This window comes from Rhinolophus sinicus, chromosome 1 (genome assembly GCF_057876585.1).
Source record: "Rhinolophus sinicus isolate RSI-liver-muscle chromosome 1, RSI-T2T, whole genome shotgun sequence".
In the NCBI taxonomy this organism is placed as follows: Eukaryota; Metazoa; Chordata; class Mammalia; order Chiroptera; family Rhinolophidae; genus Rhinolophus; species Rhinolophus sinicus.
In genome coordinates, this window is record NC_142501.1 from 164,396,701 (window position 1) to 164,409,514 (window position 12,814).

At 39.1% G+C, this 12,814-nt stretch overlaps 1 protein-coding gene and 1 long non-coding RNA gene across 6 annotated transcripts in view; one reads left to right on the forward strand and one right to left on the reverse strand.

Annotated features, from left to right (window-relative positions):
* RASGEF1B (RasGEF domain family member 1B) overlaps positions 1–12,814 on the reverse strand; it is a 533,671-nt gene that overhangs the window by 345,996 nt on the left and 174,861 nt on the right. For all 3 annotated transcript variants that reach the window (XM_074324368.2, XM_074324372.2, XM_074324371.2), the window contains exon 3: positions 6,295–6,348. In XM_074324368.2, coding sequence (XP_074180469.1) covers positions 6,295–6,348 — 54 coding nt within the window. The remainder of the gene's footprint in view (positions 1–6,294; positions 6,349–12,814) is intronic.
* Positions 1–12,814, forward strand: part of LOC141569830 (uncharacterized) — a 33,402-nt gene that overhangs the window by 10,894 nt on the left and 9,694 nt on the right. The window lies entirely within an intron of this gene.

Sequence of the window (12,814 nt, forward strand, 5' to 3'; positions counted from 1 at the left end):
GAAAACCACTGTTTTTCATTTCCAAGTAATTTGTGAAACAGAAATAGCTAACTTTTAACCCATCCCTGGGATTCAACTTATCCCTGACCCTCACTCCATCCATCACCCTCACCTGTCCATCAGCCCCAGCCCATCTCTGACCTGTGCCCCAGGGGTGGGAGTCAGGGTCAGAGCAAGGAGCCTTGGGGAAGAGATGAGGATATATCTGTTTTGCACATTACCTTCAAATTAAAATGCTGGAAGTTCAATATGCTGTGTCAGACTGTCCCTACACAAAGTGCTGAGCCAACATACCAGAGTCCAAATATCTCGCACTGAGAGATGGGAAAGTATCAAGACACAAAGATATAAATATCAAAGGACATAAAATAGGTGGTAGGAAACGTCACGGAGCATGACTGAGGCTCATTCTCTGCTGCTCATCCACCCAATACACATCCCCCACGTGTCAACTCTACTTAAATAGTGCGAACTGGAGAGGTTACAGAGGAAGAAAATCAAAAGATGTGCAATGGGCCTATCCCCTATGAGTCTGCCTTGAGCTGATTGTGTGTCCTAGAGTAAGTCATTTCATGCCTGGGCATACTCGCTTTTCGTCGTCTGTAACATATTAACAATAACAACTGCCTTGCCATAGGAGTCACTCAATAAATAATCATGAATGAATTCAGGTACATCCTCTAGATGTTTTTAGGTTTTCCAAATTAAGGAGTGAACTGGTTGCTGGCTGAAAATAAGAACAGGGGTTCTGACACCTGCATAAGGTGGTACTTAGGAAGTAGGCCTTAGGATATTTGCACATTTGGCTAAACACTTCAATTGCTCCCCTCCCCAACCCCCACTAGCCATTAACACCTTAATGTAGTGTAGAAATTTACCTTCATAAATAAAACCTGAATATAAATATTCTTTTCTCAACTCCTATGAAAAGGAAAAAAGCCGTTTTTTAGAACAAAAGTGTGCCATAATGATATTATACTAATGAACAATCATGTATGCAGCAAATCCATTTATTAAATAAACCTTTATTGAGTTCTCACTAACTGAGGCATATTGTTTTACTATTCCTGACAGAATCAGTCATTGTTCCTCCCCTCCAAGAGCTTCCAGTTTAGGGGGAAGCTGAACCCATAAGTATCCAAATCTAACGTCAGAAGGAGACGGCAAAACCCTAAAAGCCGTGGTACTGGTGGCGACTGCCTGGAGTCACATCCAGGCTCAAACACCTACTGCTGGAGTGTCCTCAAGCAAGTGCTTTAATGATTTATCTGTAAATGGTGGTAATAATGTTACCTACCTGTGGAGCTGTTATAAAAATGGAAGGAAATAATCTATGTAAAGCCCTTCTCACAGGGCTGAGAACATTGTCAACATTTGATGAGTTGTGTGGTTGCTGTTAGGTGTTACACTTGGAGTACGACATGTAATGAACCCAGGAGGTAAAACCATTCATCCTTCCTGGAGAAACCAAGGAAGTCTTTGAAAAGGAAGTGACAATGTCTCTTCCTTTGGAAGGGGTTTCTCCATGGAAGGGGAAGTTTCCCAAGCCAACAGGAGGGGGAGAAGAGCACTCTAGGAAGAGGAAACAGTTTGTACACAGGCACAAAGTTATCAAAGAGTTTCGCATTCAGGAGCAGTCTGCTCAAGGTCTCCAGACTCCAGCACCTAGTAGAATGCCAGGAGATGAGGAAGGAGATAACAAGGATGACTTCTCAAGTTATATAGAGGCGTTTGGGGTCAAGTCTGAATAAAACTGAAATCCCTTAGATGTTATTAAGCAAGGGTCTGACAGGAACAGATGTCTGTTGTTCGTTTTCTGGAAAGTAACTCTAATAGTGTTTTGGAAAATAGAGTGGAGAAGGGAAAACTTGGTATGAGGAAAGAACAAGGAAAGAGTTGCTACAACCTTCCAAAGGAGGGATAAGGATGGAAGGAAAGACATGATGGACAGATTCTAGGGGCATTTCAAAACGGAATTTATAGGATTTGATAGCTAGCTGGATGTAGAACGTAAAGGAAAGGGGGAAATCAAGGATGACACTGAGATTACTAGCTTAGAATGATGAAGCCATTAACTGAGGTGGTGAACATAAGAAAAAAAAGTTCAAGATAGGAGAGAATATGTGAAAAAGGTCTGTTCACTTTTAGAGATGGTCTGTGAGACACCAAGGTGGAAAAGACCTCTAGTCAGTCAGCATCACGGACTTAGAGCTCAGAAGAGACTTCATTACTTGGGACACAAATTTGAGGATGAACAGGAGAGACTGCCCAGAGGTTGCTGATCATATGTGTGGACCTACACATACAAAATATTGTGGGGGAGTATCTGTAAATAAATACTGTTGAAATAGTATAGTGTGTGGACTCAGAGTTAGTTGAATAATCACCCCACATCCCCACCACACAAAAAAAAAAAAAAAAAAAAAAAAAAAAAAGAAAAGAAAAGGAAAGGTAGCTGAGTTGACTAGAGTTATCTAATGGCATGGCCCGGTTCTGGCTCCCTGCTTCCACCACTCTTTCCCATATGAATTCTATCCTTTCTTCCTTCCCTTCTATTATTGAGCAAGATGTATCCCTCCATCTCAGGTTAATCCAAAGTCTTCAATCTTCTTAAAGACTTCTTAAGGACTTCACTCAAGGGATTGTCCCCTCTCTTTTCTTGGATCCTTAACCTCTCCCTTTCTATTGTCTTATTTCTAACAGCATTTAAACAAACGTGCTCAAATCTATCCCATCCTAAGGACCCTTCCTCAATCCCCTTACCCCCCTCCAGATACTCATCTGTCTCCTTCCTTTTGAAACAAATTACTTTAAAGAAGACTCTATTCTACCATTTCTGTTTCCTTCCTCACTCAATCCTAAAACCACTGCAGTCTGGCTTCTGCACCCATCACTTTGATCTCACTAAAGCCAACAATGACCTACGATATTGATAAACCCCATGGATGTACTTCAATCCTTATTTTACTTAACGTCTCAGCAACAGTTTTGATACTACTGACTATTTTTTATTGACTTCACTTCTGTGACATCACATTCTTCTGATTTCTTCCAACCTCTGTGGCTCTATCTTCCCACTTTCTATCACAGGTTCATAGCCTTTACCCAGCCCTTATCGATCAGTGCTCCTCAGGATTCTTACACACCCTCCTCTTCTTCATTCTACACACTGTCCCTGCGTGATCTCATCCATTCCTACTCTTTCAGTCACTCTCTATATGCATATTCCTCCTATATTCATATCTCCAGCCCCGACAGCTTTCCTGAACTATAAATCTACATGCTCAGATGCCTGCTGGCCATCCTTACTAGGAGGTTTTACGGACACCACAAATTGGACATGTATCAGTCTAAACTCATCAACTTCCTCCCTAAACCTGTTTATCTCAGAAAATAGCACTGCTGGTTGCCCTTGTCAGAAATCAGGGAATCATCCTTAGCTACTTCCTCTCCCATATATCCAAACTATTACCATAGATGCTATTGATTTTCTCACCTAAATATCAATTGCTCTCATTGCCATTATTATCCTGGCCACTACCATCTCTCACCCAGATTATAGCCTTACACCTAGACTTCATATTTAAAATCTTGCTTCTTCTGTCCTCCAGTAGCCAAGTAATCATAAAATGAAAATCATACCATGTCACACACACCTACCTTCCTAAATTCAAAGTCCTTTAAAAATTTCATGTTACTTTTACAATAAATCTAAACTTTTAATGTGGTTTTAAAAGGCCCTCCACGATCAGGCTTCCTTTAGCCTCGCTGTTCGCCGTTCTCTATTTCAAATTAATTTCCAGACATTCTGAACATTTTATAGTTCTCCACCTCTCACCTCCAGACTTTCACACTTGCTGTTTTTCTGCCTCCACCATCTCCACCTTGGCCCAATCCTATTCATTCCTTGGGTATATGCAGGAGGTCACTTCTTCAGGGAAGTTTTCCATGAACTATAGATTAGGTGAGAGTCTCCTAGGATATGGTCTCATAAACTCCCAACTTAAAACTATCGTATTATTCATTACAATTTTGCTATCACAATCAGAATATCATTCATCAGAATTTACATGTTTAACGACTGTAAGTTCTATGAGGGTACGATGATACGTGATTTGTTCACCATGATATTCCAGGGCATCATCCTTAATTCCTTCCTCTCCCATATATCCAAACTATTACCACACGCTGCTGATTTTATATGTCACATAGCAGGTACTCAGTGAACATTTGTTAACTGACTGGGGGGATGAATGGATGCATGGAAGTGAAGTCATGGAGACTGACTATGCTGCTCTAATTTGTACATGACATACAACTGAGAGAGGTAGTAAATACACTGGATGATACAACAGGGTTTATAAATTACCTTGATTCATCAAAAATTTTAAATGAATAAAAATAAACATAATGGCCTACATTCATACTCAAAGAGTTATTTACATAAATTGAAAAGTGGATCATGTTTTAACAGCAACTCATGCAAAAATGTCTAAAGGGCATGTAAAAGGACTTTAGACTTCACATGGCCAACAGAAGGTTATGGCTTATGAATAGAAACTGATGCCATCTTACTAGAATATTAGAATATTAGCACTATACTCAAGAAAGTCTACAGCTTTCATCATAGCCCATGCTTTGTACTGTGCCTGGTATATGTCAAGTATGTAGACAAAGTTTGTTGAATGACGAGGAAAAAGTCCCACAGAGCTTTTGCCAAGTGGAAAACGTGGAGAATGATACATAATTCTTGACTTTGGTAATAAAGACTGTGGGGAAAAAAAGATAACTTGGTCTAGAAGCAATAACAATGATAATAGTTAGCATAGCACTCACTGTGTTGGGCATTGTTCTAAGACTTTAAGTACATTAACTCATCCACCATATGAGGTAAGTAAAATTACTATCCTAATTTTACAGATGACAAAAGTCACGTAAGTAGTAAGTGGCAGAGCCACGTTTCGAAACCACACAGCCAGTGCCTAACAGTCCATGCTTTGGGAAATCAACCATATCAATGTCCTGTTAAGAAGGAAAATCATTAGCTTAGTGGTGGAGTGGGGAGAAGTTTCAGAAGAACATATTTAACTGACTTCATACTTAAATAAATAGGTAGAAATCAAAAGGAGACAGATACTGGCTCAGTAAAATGAAGAACTCTAACACTGTTTCACTAGTGAACACTTAGGCTCTAAGTCTCCTGTCAATAAAATACGCAGGGAAAGGCTAGAAGTCCATCTACAAATGATACCAATGGCAGTGCCACTCTGGGGAAAGGTGAGACTAGAGAATCCGTGAAGTCCCTTCGTTCTAAGGGCACTACATGGTCCTCACTCTAGGGGAGCCGAGAACAAGACAAACACAGCAGAACTCAATCAAGATGGAGATTTAGTAAGCAATAAAAATAAAACTATCAAGATAATAAAATGGATGGCACTTAGAACAGTGGGCCCTCACACCACTTTCAAGATGAATATCCCTGCTACCTAGTTCTCTCTCAAGAAAATTCAGGAACGGAAACAGCATAGCAAACAATGTCATAACATAAAATCCTAAGAAAAGCCAAGTAACTAATATATGAGGCACTGGTCAACTCGTTACGCACCTGGTTTGCTATATCAATAGATAGTGTCAAAGAATTTATTTGAGTTGTTTGGGTTGTGAAATCACTTCTTTCCCCTCAAGAAGGAGATCTAGTTAAACCTGAGATCAAAAAGGTGAATGAAAGTACCCCCTGGATGGTAAAGGCCAGGAATTTGACACACTACTGCTGCTACAGTAGGCAATCTTCAGAAGTGAGCCACTCCAGGGCCATCTTCCATCAGATGCTAGCGAGGCTAATCCTTCTGCAAAGCATGACAGCTTCTCAAACTTGACTGTGATGAATCCAAACCATATTGTTATGCTAGATGATCAGTTTTCTTTCCAAATAATACAAAATCATGTTTATATTGTATTGGGTGTTAAGTTTATTAGATTTAAATTTGCAAACAAAGTTATAGATCCCTGCAGTGCAGCTGTCCTTGGACTCCCTTGAGGCTCATCTTGTAGAATAAAATGTCAGATAAAACAGCCAGATAGAAATATATGGAACCAGAGCTTCTGTATAAAAAAGGCTGTCAAATGATAACACTCCTTAAACAGAACCATTCAAATTTCCATCTCTGAAAAAAGAGGGTGACAATATGCCATCAGAACATTCTCATTGGTGCCACAGCTTTTCAATTGAATGTCATCAACACTGAAGCTTTTACTACTCTAATAACAGCCTGGAATTCTCAGAGGCTGACTTACCTTTTTGCAGTCAGAAAAGGACTTCTCACTGGCCAATGTGCTGAAAACAGTGGTCTGTAAAACAGAAAGGTAGATACACGTTAGAACCACCAAAGTGTAATGACATTGACCTGGCCCTGTGCATCTCCAATCCAAGGTGGGTACCACTTCTTGTGACCCCACTGATTTCTCTGAATTTTAGAAAGTGTCTGCCCTTCACTGTTCCCACTGCCACCCAACACAAGTTGGAACATTTAATATGAGTCAACAATGATCCAGCGAGGTAAAGACTTATTTATTTATCTTCGTTTCACAAAGAAGGTAACTACCATGTTGCCCCGAAAAAAAAGACCCAACCGGAAAATAAGCCCTAGCATGATTTTTCAGGATGACATCCCCTGAACATAAGCCCTAATGTGTCTTTTGGAGCAAAAATAAATATAAGACCCGGTCTTACTTTCAGGGAAACACGATATAGCACAGTTGGGTTAACTGTCAAAGATCATATACCGTGGAAATAATTAGATCAGGAATCAAAGACAAATAGTCTGACTCCAAAACCCACCTTGACAATCACACATGGTACTCTCTTTATCTTGAAGAAATATGTCCAAATGTGAAACGCCAAAATCTTTCAAATGACACCTTTTTATGAGCCTGAGTGAGGTAGTGGAGCTTCTCCCCATTCAAAAGGTTTGTGAGTCTGAACAGCAGTACCTGGGCTGGCCACCTCATCTCTACTTTCTTTAGCTTTCTCAGCCTCCCTCTGATTGACATATTTGTGTGTGTGTTTTGTTGGCCTCATACACCGCTAAAAAGTTATTCTGGCATGTAAGTCCACCTGAAATTTACAAGCAATTTGTTTCTTTTGGATTATCCTATAAAGAGTTCAATGGAACTATCCATGGCCAGCCACATAAATACAGAGGGTGCCAAAAAAATACATATACATTTTAAGAAAACTATTAAAATTATAATACTCAATATATGCTGATAACAAAAGATGAATACAAGTCAGGTTTGACTTCTGCAATTACAAGAGGTGCTCAAAGTGGTTACCATCAGCATCCAGATACTTCTGATTGCGAGGAACTACTGCTGGAGCAACGTTGACCAAAGTGTCCACTTGTATACATTTTTTTGGCACCTCCGGTAGTATTGAAATATTTTTCAGTAAACCTTTCTTTTTCTTTAATTACAAAACTAATACATATTCTTAATGAGTTATTCCCCATTTAAACCTACCCTCTTGAGGTAACCAGTAATAATTTATACTTATCCTTCTATGTTTTCTCTATTTTTATGAAATATATATATATATATATATATATATATATATATATATATATATATATATGTAATTAAATGTATTACATATTAATTATATTACACAGTTTCTTTCTTTCTTGAGATCATACCACTCTACTAAGACTATATTATCAACATCCTTCCAGGTCAGTTCATACAGATTGATTCATTCTTCTTAGCTGCACAGCATTCCATAATATGGATATCCCATACTTCATGTATGCTTTCCTTTATTGATGGATATTTGGTGCTTTCCAGGATTTGATTCTTTTTTGTTGGTTTTGTTTGCTTTCTTTTGTTTTGTTTTTTTGTTACAAACCATGCTGCAATAAATATCCTTGTACGTGTGTATATATACACATAAACTTTATCCCACTCTCTCCTAATATATCATAAAAATATTTATCACCTCACCTAGACTTTTGTTTTGTTTGGGGACAAGAAAGTTAAGAATCTGAGCCAATGTGTGTTTTATAAAAAACTATTGCCTATTTCTTCAAAATAGGATAAATACTAAGATTTTTTTCCCTATCAATCATTCCGTTGAGTTAATGATCCTGTTGCTATCTTTATAAGAGAATAAAAGTAAACAATTATGTAACTGTAAAGCTTAGTTGCAATTTTCCACTATAAAATTTGTTAATCAATAAACAATACCAAGCTGTTAAAAAAAAAAAAAAAAAAGAATCTGAGCCAACACATATTCCGGCCTTCTGGCTCAAAATAATATTCAGTATTAAAGAAAACACAGGTGTGGATATACATATCCCAAAAAAAGCATCTTTAATGAAGAAAAAGTAAGTGTAAAGTTTAGGTTGGGTGTGATCTTTAAATTTGGTTTGCTGGAAATTTTTATTTGTGTTTTCATTTTTTTTTTATGAGAGAAGGATACGTGTTATGCAGAATGTTTGGATTAAAAAGAAAAAATGAGAAAGGAAGGAAGAATTTTGGTGTTGGAAAAAAGAGGAAAGGCAAAGTTCAAACAAAGAAGGAAAAGAAGTTCATAAGAACAGACACAGCAGAATTCTCAAGGAAAGGAAGAAAATGATTCCCATAAACAAACAGCCATCTTTACACAAAGAGAATGAGGGCACGTGACTCATTTTTATCATAATCGATCCCACCAACCTAATTTCAACCTTGACAAACATCTGCCCTTGTTGACAGGACCAGGTATAGTCCTAGAAGGTCCATGCCATCTTGTCTTTGCGGTTGCCAGGAGTATCTTAGTTTCTCTCATTCCTTGGAGATGTAAAGAAAGATATTCTTGCTTGTTGTTCAAACATTGGGTCAGTAGGAGAGAGAGAAAAACCAAAGAAGCAGGCAGCTCTCACATGCTACAGTGAACCACCCCACCTGCAATCTTCGCATCAAATGCCTTCTTCATGACCTTTCACTTTACACATTTGTCCACCTGCGCATCATGGCATAAAATAGCCCTCCTCAATGTTCACTCTCAGAGTTCTGCTCCAGGGAGGTAAACACCCAACAAGCCTTGGCCCCAGTACCTAGCCCCGTGCCTGAGATAAACACGATAGCCAATGAATATGCATTGAATGAATGCAATAAAAAAAATGACACCATGTAAAACTGCAGTTCTTATCTCAAAACACTCTTCTGGAAGCATGATGATGGAAAAGCAGCCTCACATGTAACAGCATTACAAAGTAAAGCCAAGAGAGTGAGACAAAAGAATCCTGGATGGTAGTAAAATACATTTTCTTTGTATTTAGCATATGTCTATTTTCCATTATCCGCCTGGTTTGGCTAAATCAATGTCAGGTCTATGAACATTCTGGACTGGATAATTCTTTGTTGTGGGGTTGTGTGTATTGTGCTGTGCACTTCAGGATGTTCTCAGCATCCCTGGTCTCTGCCCTCCAGATGCCAATAGATCATACGCTTCCCCATGTCAATTGTGACAACCAAAAATGTCTCCAGATATTGCCAAAAAATCCCTGGGGGTGGGGGGAGGCAAAATCACCCCCAGTTGAGAACAAGTGGTCTCAACTCTAAAGGAGCTAGTTATGGAAATGATCCTAATTCCCTGTCTAATGCAACACATTTTTCTCCAGGAAACCAAAGTCTAATGGTGGAATTTCTCTTCTTGTCCATGATTTCAAGCCCCATTCTCTGTCCTAAATGGACGTAAAAATACAGGGAGGACCTAAATTCCGACAACTGAAGACTGTGTGGGGGCAACTTGAGAAACTCTAACTGCGTTTTTAACTAAACTTAAGATACACCACTGGGGAGAGTAAATTAAGGAACATGCCTAAGAAGTCAGACATTACTGGGCTATAGCCCCAGGGGAAATGGTCTTTGAAATTAAACAATATCGTTCTACCTTCAAGAACAGCATCAGGGAATCTGAGAAAACATGTTGAAGGAGAAATGAGAGTCAGAGATGGGTGAAATTGTCCTCCCTAAAAAAAATTAATATGATTATTAGCTCTAAATGTAACATTTGCAGAAAGGAACCACTTGAGCCAAGTAACAAATGTACGGTGAAATCTACATACCTCGAATGAGTGTAAAAGAGGCATGGCATGGGTCAGTGAGAGTCCATAACCGTAATTTGGCCATTTTCTAAGGGGATTTTACTTATATGCTTGGTCAGTCTCATTTCGTTCCTGTCTAAAGACTTTAACTGGCATTCCAGTTTTCTAATTGCAGCAATTGTGAATGACTTTGGGTGGGCTTTCTAAACCTTCCATAACATGTTCACTTTAATTACTGAAAATGAAAGACTCAGAGGACGATGACTTACCCACGCTGTGACCTTCTTGATTGTTGCATCAATATTTTTCTACTAAAGAGGAAACTCCTCATGAGGCCCCTCCACCAAAGTTGTTGGATTCTCCATTTGTCACAGAAGCACAAGCACAATGACGCACAGGACATTTTTAGAACACTGGCTTCTAACCCTGTTGCCAGGGTGACCAGCACAAGTTGAACAGTATTACACATGGACAGTTGTCACAGTTTCTCAAAATGAATATAGAAAGGTGAGGCTCCACTGTCATCCACTTATGTATTGATGCCTGAAATTTCACTTATTAGAGCTCTGTTTTTAGCATAAGGCTTTGAAACATAATAGACAAACCCTCGAGGAAAACTAGAAATTTCATGCATTATAATCCATTGGTCTGTTACACCTTAGAAGGAATGAGTTTATCAAATCCTTTCCTACAAGAAGACATTTTTTGTGTGTTTTTTAATAATTTTAAAAGCAGATTTAATGAAATGAAGATTTACACCATGAGGTTTACTGGACACTCGGTGGTGATGGGAATAGATCAAAGACACAGATTGAGGGTTAGGCTCCCTATAAAGCAGACTGTGAGATGGAGATGGGCTGGTAGGAGGTTTGTTAGGGAGTGCTCTTGGGATCTCCAGTGTAGAAGGAAAGGGAAGGGTGCAGGTCTGAGCAAAAGAAGAAATTGGGCTATGGTACAAATTCAACAAAGCTCTCAGCCAACCAAACAGGGAAATCTGAATCTGGGATAGACTTGTCCCAAGCTGGGGTGAGAGGAAGGACTGCCCTGGGGAGTGGGCATGACACTTGGCAAGATGACTCTTTTCAGCCAAAGGCAACTTCCTGAGCGGGCTGACAGCTGAGGGCGGTTGGCAGGTAGCACGCCAAGCAACAGGGAGATCTGTGTGGAGCAGTACTGCGTCCACTACAACATACTTCACTTTGACACAGCCTTGCGACGGGCAGATACTGGCTGTGGCTGGTTTACTCCAGTTGAACCGGACCCCTTATTATAACTTAAAATCTTGCTGGACTTTATGATAGAGTAGTTGGACAGATAAACAAATGGACCACTTGCTCAGGAGTCTGGGTGTTTAATTTTTATTGCTTCTTAATAGACCTCCTTGTGAGCTTAAGATGGATCGCACTTCATTATGAAAGGAGGAAACCTATATACATTTCCTTTTAGGTCATGAGAGTCCTGGCTAATTTGAAGAAAATGGCCCTAATTTTATCAGGTACACATTTGGAAAATCAGTGAGTATACCACCTACTTCTTCCCGCCATCCTACGCAGAAAGAAAATTTGACTGACTGATGTGGTCAGCTCTTGATTATTTTCAGAGGTAGAGAGTTTTACAGACGATCCACAAAACTGTAACTTATAAGATGTTTTTACATTAAATAATGGCTAATATAGAAGACTCAGGTGCTTAAACATGTTTTCCTTAATTTAATACTAACAACCATTTGTAGAAATACTCCAAGTGAGCAGAGAGGCCAAAGCAACCCAGAAGGAAGAGTGATGTGGGATAACAACTGACACTGATACGGCCTTGGTCAGAGAAGCCAGATGGAGGGTCTGTAATTGATGGTTCATCCAGTCCAGTCTACAGAAAGAAAGTTCTGGAAGGGCAGATGCTTACCCAAGTCTCACCGGTGGGAGTGTTTTGCAAAGTGATTATGCACTGAAAAGAGACTCCATATGTTCTATACTCCTTTTTAAGGGAGAGTTTACCTCTGAGAGTTATTACAATGTTGTTTTGTTCCTACTAAGTTAGGTTTAAAAAAAAGAAGCAGAAATAGATACACCCTATGTCTACTGAGCCAATCTCTGCCATGTAATGTCTATAACTAAGATTTATATTTTAAAAACAGCAAACATATGACACTTACTTGATTAAACTGGAACAAATCAGGGTACAAATGAAGAGAATTGCTTAAGTTAAGTATTGGGTTATAAAAAGGAATGCAGAAACTGAATCTCTGAGATAGATGGTAATATTATAAAATTTTATTTCAAGCACCAGTTGTTCCAGTGTGTGTGTATGTGTATGTGTGTGTTTCACTCTCAGCCAGATACCACCAAACAGTAGCCAGCTAGTTTTGATAAATGGTTGAATGCAGTTGAAAGCTAAGAACCATGTAAAGGAATGATGCCTGCGTAAAGCATTTTCATTTGATACCTGCAATTTGCACCCCACAGACACAGTGGATGATTTCTTACGCATTGATAGATGTCAGGAGTGAACCTACTCATATTACTAACAATTTGGAAGTCTCTTACACTAGAATCGATGGGTCCCAAAAGTGCATACTACTTGGATGCTTTCTTAGACATTTTAGTCAGCCAATTTTAGGATGTCTAGTATGAATTTCCATTTGGTCTTCATATGTAGTAGATTCGTATTGATATAGGTACCCTGGAAAGAGTGGCATCCCTCCAGGCAAAGTGTGGAATTCATATTTATTTTTT